The 10,063-nt window shown below is 36.1% G+C and overlaps 2 protein-coding genes across 2 annotated transcripts; both read right to left on the bottom strand.

Annotated features, from left to right (window-relative positions):
- Positions 1-28: 28 nt before the first annotated feature.
- Positions 29-4,391, bottom strand: LOC145946285 (facilitated trehalose transporter Tret1-like). Its single transcript, XM_083055864.1, has 6 exons — positions 4,080-4,391; positions 3,251-3,512; positions 2,123-2,283; positions 1,383-1,658; positions 937-1,184; positions 29-701 (listed from the first exon to the last, which is right to left on the bottom strand). Exons 1-6 carry the CDS (start codon positions 4,162-4,164, stop codon positions 297-299), a joined length of 1,437 nt encoding a protein of 478 aa, XP_082911990.1. The 5' UTR covers positions 4,165-4,391; the 3' UTR covers positions 29-296.
- A 663-nt stretch (positions 4,392-5,054) lies between these two features.
- On the bottom strand, positions 5,055-9,226 carry Cpr16 (cuticular protein 16). Its single transcript, XM_083056071.1, has 4 exons — positions 9,078-9,226; positions 7,695-7,887; positions 6,648-6,961; positions 5,055-6,260 (listed from the first exon to the last, which is right to left on the bottom strand). The coding sequence occupies exons 1-4, from the start codon at positions 9,084-9,086 to the stop codon at positions 5,742-5,744; spliced, it is 1,035 nt and encodes a 344-aa protein (XP_082912197.1). The 5' UTR covers positions 9,087-9,226; the 3' UTR covers positions 5,055-5,741.
- Between the last annotated feature and the right edge of the window lie 837 nt (positions 9,227-10,063).

The following is a 10,063-nucleotide window of genomic DNA, read 5'->3' on the forward strand; positions in this document are numbered from 1 at the left end:
AAGATTAAGTCAAATCTCTTTCGTTTTATGTAACGCATAATTTTTCTCTTTAAATATAATTATGCAAAAAGCAAGAAGAATCATGTTATATATTGCAAAAGGTTGCAATCATCAAAAGACGTAACGTATCTACGTAAAAAGAGATTCTTTTCATCTGGATTTTACATTTCTTAAAATTACATTTCTTCTTACATCAAATCACTCAATTACTTACATTCTTAAATACTGATAATTTTTAAAATACGATACAAAAACAACACTGCTCGTGCTTTAGCAGTCAATTTCAAATAAGTAAATTATATTTCATCGTCATACTTCGGGACTTCGGGATATGCTTCCCTGGGGTTTCTAATTTGCGTTCCGTACAATTCGATTTGAATTTCCTCGATGCTTCTACCCTTCGTCTCCGGCACCATCGTGGAGACGAATACAGTTCCGATTAAGCTTATCATGCCGAACGTGGCGAATGACGAGGAGATTCCCATGAGATCGACCATGTCCTGGAAGCATTTTGTCACCAGGAAAACCAGCGTCCAATTACATATCGCGGTCGCAGCGCTCGCCGCGCTCTTCACATTATTCGTGAACAACTCGCCGACCATCAACCAGGGTATCGGGCCGAAGCCGATGCTGAAGATCACGATGAATACCGCAAACGAGAGCAAAGGGATCCAGGAGACGCTCGAGAGATCGTGCGAATTCTGAAAAGTAGAACGGTTCAGAATCACAGTTCAATTGAGAAATTTCAGACACAGAAATATCAGATACAATAAATTTTAATATTTGATAATTATTAAATTTTAATATTATAATTATCAAATATTAATATTTATAATATTCTTAATTAAAATAATATTCTTAAAATTTGACAGAATATTAATGTAACTAGAAATTTATATTTAAAACATTTACAGTAATGTTCAATAAGCTCTTCACCTGAAAATGAAAGTACCCCGACAGTACAAACATACAAGTGGCCATCACTGACACACTGATGAACAAAAGCAGCTTTCTACCAGCGCGTTCAATCAGAATAGTTGAGCAATAAGTGGCAACTACTTGCACGGTACCCACAATCACCGACGACGTGGATGAGTTTAGAGTTGAACCCGCGTCATCGAAGATTTTTTTCGCGTAAAATATTAAAGTATTAACGCCGGAAAGTTGCTGGAAAACTATTAGACCTAGAATGCATTGAATTATAAATCAGTGTAATATATATAAATGAAATAAAAATTGGTAAAGTCAACAGAAAGAGAAAAGATTTAAAAAATATAGTAATAATTATATATATTCCAAGAAAAATATTATCAATATTAATTAATTTTATGCAAAAGAAATTAATAATTAAATTAGTTATAAAATTAAATGTTTGTCTTTACCGAGTGTGATGCAGGTCGCTTTCTTATATTTTCTCAAGTCAAAAATACTGACTTTGGTTTCTCGTATTTCCGAAGTTTGGAGCTCGAGTCTTGTCAGTTCCGTCTCAGTACGATAGTGAACCCCTCTGAAGTGTTTCAGCACGTCATTCGCTTCGTTCTTCCGACCTTGCATGACCAGCCATGCCGGTGATTCTGGTATGAACGGGAAGGAGATCAAAAGCAAAGCGGGCGCCACGGAACACAGTATCGCGATGACGTGCAAGTTGTCGGTGAAAGCTGCAAACGTTACGCGTATGCTTATCAATGCAGCAAAGTTATTGTGCAATTGTATTGTACAACTCGTGATTTCACTTTTACCATCGCGTCTATTGAATGAAATCACGTGCAACGAAAAGTCAAAACTATTTTATGCGATTTTTTGACAACTCTCTCTATTCTTTACGTTATTGGATATTTGATGTCATAGATGCAAACGTAGACGAAGAAATATATTTATTGCAACACAAATCAAAATTGATCTGAAAAGCAGACATTTGATTTATCAATTTTAATTATTAACGTCATAATCATTAGCTTTATTATTAATCAATTGATTATTGATACACAATAATGTACATTCAAGATTTTAATGTCAACTTGTTATTTTAATTTCAAATTTTGCTGTAGTATTAAAGACACTCTCTGCGTGTGGGAGATTGTTTAATTTTTTTTTTATGTTGATGAACAAAATTACATTTTACCGGTGGCATATGCGAAGAGAATTCCGGCGGTAATCTGCAACTGGAAAATGGTGCCGAGTAAACCCCGGATGCTCTGCTCGGCGATCTCGGAAGTGAACATGGGAACAACGACGGATGCTGCGCCGCTCGCTGCCCCCGCAACAAACCGACCCAGAAAAATCCTTCCAATGGAAAATCTCGATTACGTAAGTTAAGTAGAAAATCAATGAAACCGCATAGTAAAGTCGCTCTCGCTGGCTGGGAACGCAGCCAGTGCAATTGATAGGATGAAAATCCTCGTAACAAGAACAATTGATGCTCGACAAAGAAAAAATTTTATTTAATTAATTAGAATAATTGTGCAATATCGATCTTCCTGGTTAAAGTTTTCGAGTTTCATCTCGCGGAAGATGCGGAAATGAATAGAGAATTGTACGATCAAGCGAAGTTTCGAGATTCATTATAACTTGTACAAGTGGTCGTCTCTTCGAGATGCGGAATAAAACTTTGAATTCTTTCTCTACAGTTACAATATCGGTACAATGATATAGAGTTTTGCAGATCTAATCGATTACCGTGACTTATATTTCCGCCCTAATCTGTCAGTTGTCCGACTTGCTCGGATTCTTACTACTTGACTTATCCAGCTCACCCGATATTGATTACAACAATGATTGGAGGATTCGCTCAATTTTATCAATCGTGTAATAGAAAATACTGACTTCTAAAGTCTTCTCCGAAGATATAGACTTATTATTTACATTTCGCCTGATTCCTAAGGGTTCGTCTAAAACTGTTGAATATTTAAGAACACAACATCCCATGAGCACGAAAATATTAGTTTCTGAAGTCAATTTTGTCGTAAAATTAATAGCAAAGCTTGAATAAATTATAATAATTTTTTTTCTTAAGCCAATCGAAGCTTACAAATTAAGGACAAAAATCAATGAAAGTAAAATTTGAACATGTGTCATATTTTAAACATATTGATTAATGAATATATAACATAAAAATTTTAAGTCTTTTTTATGCGCTCATAAAAACATGCATTGATATCTTTTTTTCGTGACGTGAAGAACTTAAATCATATATAACGATTCTTGACATACATAACAAGATCGTAAAAAATTTAAAGCGAACTTTTCTCACCATATCTTGCTCTGTGCGAATGCGATAATGTACCAGCAGAAAAATAAGGGCACAGTTATCGCCCAGATCGTTTTCTTCCGACCAAACTTATCCGCCAGCATTCCCGCCGGAATCGTAATCGATATAGCGCCGAGAGGGAACAAGGAAGAGATCCAAGAGCCTTCCTGATCGCTAACGGATAGCGTGTCGTTCTTATTGTAAAGCGGCAAAGCGGATGATGTCCACGACAAATACGTGCCGATTGAAAACGCGGCGAGTGTCGCTAAAGCAGTAGTAGAAAGTAAATGTCAGACATGTTTTACCTCGAGAATATATCTTGAGAGAAATATTTTATTTGATCCGTCTACGAGAGAAATATTTTATCTCCTCGGAAGCGCTCTCTGCTACGTCTTGAGAATTCTTTCGCTCCCCGTTATTCTTGACATTCTTCGCTTTTTAGATCCCACGGGCACGCAGCGGCCAAGTTAAATTACACAGTCAAGAGATGTCTATCGCGAGGAGAGAGAGAGAACTAGTTTTAACTACGATACGCGAACTTTCAATTAAATTAAGACGGACGGAAAGGATTAATGTTGCAATCGCGCGTGAAAGTTTGAATTTTCAAAGGCCATAGTTTTAAGTCTTCAAAGAGGCTATAAAGAGATAAAAGTGAATTTACATATTTATGGCCCTTGAAAATCTGGTAGCTTTATATATTTTAAACATATATCCCGGGCGCGTGGGATTCGCCGCTTTTGATAAAATTATCATGGCTATTAAATATTCATATGCAAATGCAGCTGCGTTTTAACCGGCCCGCGTTCACGAGGATTAAACATACAAAACTCACCCGCAAGCACGCCCGTGTATTGCGCGTATTTCGATGACGGTCTCTCGCATGTCGATTCCTCGTTGCTCTGTGAAATTAGTGCCATTGTGCATTCGCGTGTAAGAATCGCCACGACCGCTTTTATTAATTAATTACTTAAAATGCCTGGCGAGAATAAATCGAAAACAATCGATACTTTTCGCGCGCGGAAAAGGGGGGATTTCAAGTGATACTAATCTTAGAAAGTAAATTCGCGACGCATTCTGTCGAATACGTTTCTGTCTACTGACTGACCATTTTTCATCCGCGTCTCTTCCACCACGAGATCTTCTTATCGGCATCTTTCGACCGATACTGATTATGTGTTGCAATCTTGTGCTAATGCTTACGTAATAATCCGTTACGTTTTTATGATATAAAAGAAGTCATTATCGCGAGTCTCGCCTTTACGTCTTATACATATCAAATTGACGAGACAATCGTGCGCGTAAATGAAGTTCATTTTTAACTATTCAGAATGCGTTTACGTCATTTTTGTTGCACAGCTGCATTGCATTTAACACAATGTACAACCACATGTTTCTTGAATACGAATATATTTTTGTCTATTCTTTCGATAAAAATAATATTTTCATAATTTATTCTGAGAGATACAAACCATTTTTTTCTCTAAAAATATTTTTTCTAAATTTGTAAACCGCGATTTCTTCATCGAAATATTTTAAGTTCAAAGATATCAAGGATAAAATGTTAAGAGAACATGAACAAGTTAAAAATCTATAAAATTAATAATTTACTGTTCTTAAGAAAACGCTTATTCTTATATACATAATAAAAATAAAAATATTTGAAAATATTAAATTATAAGTAAATATGCAAGTCTATATAATATTATTTCATATAGAAATGGCTATATATAAGAAGGGATTATAAAATGACAGGACGACACATAGAGACAATAATAGCAATAAGATGCATTTTTCATTTGTATTTACGAAATTTGATCGATGAGTGCAATCTACTAACAATAATCTTAAAAATACGTTTTTCAACGCTAATCATTAAGAATGATGAAAGTAGAATGTCTATAATATCGTAAAATAATTTATTTAGTAATATATATAACCGATATCGCGAAGTAAGCTTAACGTTACAAAAAAAATTAAGTTAATATTAAGAAAATATTTGAATACGAATCAAGTCCGTTCTTTCGTATTTTCACGAGAATAATTGTCGAACAAACTCGAGAAGCATTCGCACATTACTTTCTCTCTCGAAAATCTTCCCCAACACCGATACTTATTACACGAGACAACGCATTTATATATGAATTTTCTGAAGATTTTTTCTTTACTCCTCGGCTAAGATAAATTATGATTATCGTAAATATAAAAGTAAAATCAATTAAATAAATATACGAGCTACATCAATTTAGTTTCTTTAAACTTTATCTCTTGATTGAAACGAGTTTTTTGACAGGCTCGAAATTTACAGAAATATTTTTTTCTTACAAGTTCTGAGTTTAAAAATTAATTAAAGTCTAGTATTTAAAAAATCCGAAATTCGGAAATAGAAATTGTATATGGTATTAACGTTTGGACATCTCATACACATGATATAGCATTTTTTTTTTTTTTTTCCAAAAACGAACGCTTTTACGTCCCGCGGGACATTACTGCATCATCATTTCGCTTCGGGCAGATTAGTTGCCAAAACCCTGAATCCATTATGATCAGCAATGTAATGCACCTGCTGAAGGATCCCATTGGGATCGATGTAACTATAGGCTCCCCTAGTGGTACCATCGAGCGATCTGGATTCGGTTTTAGCGCTCGAGTCCCCGGTGTAACTGTAATCATATTGGCCCAGAGAATCCTGGGTATGATGTAGCGAACTGTGAAGGAGTCTGTAAGGCATTACCGGAAGTACGTAGGACGTAGGCATGGCTACCGGTCTCTGGATACTCGTGACAAGCGGTACAAACTTTCCCAGCTGCAACGCATTCTGATTAGAAGACGTTTGCGACTCTTCGTCGCGCTTTAGAATCGTACTCTTCTCCTTTAATGATGCTGAAGTGGGTGATGACGAGATAGTGGTGGGTTTCGAAGTCGCAGGCGATACCTTCGAGAGACTCGGATCCGGCTTGGGGACATCAATTCTCTCCGCCTCCGATCTCGTCAGCAAGAACGGATTCTTGGTACTCTGAAAAAAGTGAATTATTCGAAACATTATCTGCAATAATTTTTTTGAACGTCATTTTGCAAATTTTTAAATCTCAATACAAAACAATACTCTGTAAATTTTATTAACCGACTTATATTTCCAAATATCAGAAGAAATTATATCTTACTTTATTATTTTATTTTATATTTGTGTGATAGAAAATTTTTATTGATTTTATATTTATATCATTATGCACATCTTGTGCAAATTTTGAGATAAGTTTGTAATAATCGTAATGTACTAAAAGTTTTCCATTTAAATTCTCTAGATATGTTCTGAAAGAACATGCGTGAGAACGGATTTTATTATCGTTATTTTTTTCTACAAGCAAACTTGGATTGAAATATCGGCAGGGCTGAAACTTACTTGCGTTTCTCGCGTGTTGGGGTTCAATTCATTTTCGCTGTTTCGATCTTGCTGGATTTGTGCAAAGCTGAAGTACGACGGCAGGATTTTATACGACAGGAGATTCTGATCCTGCCAATTCGCCTGTTGCGACTTCTGCAACTCCTCGAGATGATTTCTTTTCGCCGCGGCCACTTCTGGCGTGTCTTGTATCGTTTGCAATTCTTCCTTTGGAGGCTGCGGCAAATTGCTCGCGCTGACCCTGAATCCGTTTTCATCGTCCGCCGTGTACGAGACCGTTTGCAAAATACCATTCGCATCGATGTAGGAATATCCTGAATAGAATATAGAGATATTATTCTTCGATAAATAGTACTATTGTGTTATCTAGGAAACGCGTCAGACAGCTTTAGGGCAAATATAATTGCAATATAAATTATATTGCATTTATAATATTAATATCATTTATTCCAATAAATGTTACTGTTAATTAGTACTCGGAATAACATTAATTTAAGATAGATATTTTATATTTAGTGATTACATACAATTTCACATAAATTACATTGCATGTGCATTGCGCGCATATCGTGAGTCATCACGTTGTATTGAGAGACAAGCGATTCAAACGAGCAACCGCGCATTGTCATCCGAAGAAATTTGCAGAGATGAGCATGCGGCGTATGGGCGTCTTTCTTACGTCATGTTAGCGAGCATTACTGAAAGATTCTTTCGCGAACGTAGGCCGGTAATGCTCCTCTTGTATAATACACTTCGCAAAAGAATGCATTCCATTTATGCACTCACGGCATGCATCTTAGATCACGAAAGCGAATCGCACTTGTCGTTGGCATGGCAGATAAATTCCATTTTATATAATAATAATATATTACTTATAATATATTATATATAATATTATATATATTATATATAATATTATATATATTATATAATAAAATATAATATATATTATTTTGTTTTATATATAATAATAATAATTATTATTATTATTACTATAAAAATATCCTAAAAACTCTAAATTAATATAACAATAAGAATAAAACTTACCACCCTGCGTTACACCGTTCAAAGTAGATTCCGCTTTGGCATGGTGAGGACCCGTGAAGGAATACTGATAAGATCCCGATCCGTCTTGCATGTGGAATTGTCTCAATGGCGAAAGGGCCGGTATCGGACTTAGCCAAACGTTGGCGATGGGCGAAGCGATGACTCGTCCAACGACGAGACTGCACAAAATCGCCTGTAGATAAGAGACAATAAACAATTAATTTTTACACATTGATTATTATCCGCTTAAAGATATAGACATAAAGCTTTGTATAATAGAAACTAATTAATGCTTATAAATTAAAAGATATTAATTTCTTTTTAATATACCGTGGTTTATGATAGATACAATACGTAAAATATCATTATTAATGAAATCTTGTAAAAATGATCGGTACATGTTATTATATCGCGGTAATCGCATTTCATCACTCGCGATGCCTGTCTTAAGCATTTTATTTCGGAAGAGCTTGTCATCGAGCGACTAGGTTTATTAATGAATTAAATTGCGGTGCATCAACTGTAACACAGTTATGCGAGCACGAAAATACGGTTGTCATTACACGAAAAGAGGATAATTTTCTAGACATTTGGAGAGATACACGCGATAGCGTTACAGTTGACAATTCCGCGAGCAAGAGAAAAGACTGTGTTTCGACTTTAATGACGTAACTTTTATTGATCGCAGAAATTCAGCTTGATTACGCGAAAGGGTCACGGTTTCCTAAAACCACAAACTGCATTTATTATGAGACTTTTCCGCGGAGCGGAATTATAGCGATATTCCTCGAATCACAAATGCGCGAGAAATCCAGAGCTTGGATCGTTAATAAATAATAGCAAACATCTCGCGGTTCGTTCAAATCAATAAAATTATTATCGGTATGTTGAGTTTATAGTCGCGTATTCTGACGCATCCTATACTACCACGATACAAGAACGATTGTTGACATTAATATAGATTTTTTCTCAAAATACGTTCGAGTAATTAAATAACACAGAATCGATATACGCTTGCAAGTGTATCGAATGTTTTTCCTTTTACGTTGAAAAATTCTTATTGGGACACGGTAAATTGAATTGTGTAGAACTTTAATTTTATTTAGCCTCCTTGTTTATCGAACAAGAGTAAAATGCTAAAAGTTTATTATTGTATCACGAAGAGACACGAAATTAAATTAGAAAGCCCTATCGAGACCTCTCCCTCTTTTTTTTTATACAGGCTCCCTCTAAATTAACTTCAAATGAATCAAAGGGCACTAGAGAGTGAAACAGACTTTGAAATATTAGACATAAATTATATTCAACTATCGTTAATTTTTCTCTTGAATTACTTGATAAACGTAAAAATTTGCGGTGCGTAAAATTGGGATTCACACTCACGAGTATCATGATCGTCCTCGGGTGAATCGGACTGTTGATGAACCGTCGATCGATCGTGACTGGTAAATCGCGGGCCCCTCGATCGCGACTTTTTTTTCACTCGTCTAGGATAATCCCGGTGAGAGTCAGGTAACGGATGTGAGAGTGTAAGCTCTTGGTCGCATCCTCTTATATAGGATTCCGTGGATCAGCCGCGCGCGCGGAGGTTTACGGTGGTTCCCCACCTAGCATCTCGCCAACACCTTAGGGCCCTAGCGGGGCCCTACGGGGCACGGAGCGCACTTGCGGGGCCCTAGGAGTCCGGGCCTGTTGCCCGCGGTCGCAAATCACCCCGCGCTCGATTTCCAGACCGATAAATCAATATTTATTGGCGCTGGATACGAGCCGTGTCTATCTTTCGCGCATTCTGGACACCGGACGCATTCGCCAAGGATGCGCTTTTTTTCGACGCGCCCTATACGTAATAAGAATGAACGCACAGCGCGATCGTAATAAAGGTACGTAGAGATAATTCACTCACGGATTTTAAATCTCTTCCTCGCAGCAGGTATTGAGGAGGCTTTATTCGTTCATTTGATATTACTTAAATAAGTGCATAAATTATTTTACCACCGGCGAGTTTGACTTTAAACTTATACAAGTGTTTCGTTACTTGAAAACCAATTCTCTCTGACAAATTTAGAGTTAATTCTGTAACAACAGAAACATTGAAGATTCAATAATAAGCGGATTTTTCGTATTACATAATCATGTAATTTATTTAAATAAGTTTTCCATAAATTTTCTGTTTAGGATTGATATTGATATTTTGTTAAAATTATTGCTGGACAACCGATAATGCACCTTTCTTGATTTGCTATCATCGTATTTTGATATTTTATCACGGTTGTAATCAAAGGTATGCGCATAATTTATGCGGATTGTCGTACGTGCGATCTTCATTGAGTGCATTATTGCAGCTATTCCGTATTCACTTATCCAAATAC

This window comes from Prenolepis imparis, unplaced genomic scaffold (genome assembly GCF_030444845.1).
Source record: "Prenolepis imparis isolate NDT839.2.m4 unplaced genomic scaffold, iyPreImpa1.0 SCAF_1, whole genome shotgun sequence".
In the NCBI taxonomy this organism is placed as follows: Eukaryota; Metazoa; Arthropoda; class Insecta; order Hymenoptera; family Formicidae; genus Prenolepis; species Prenolepis imparis.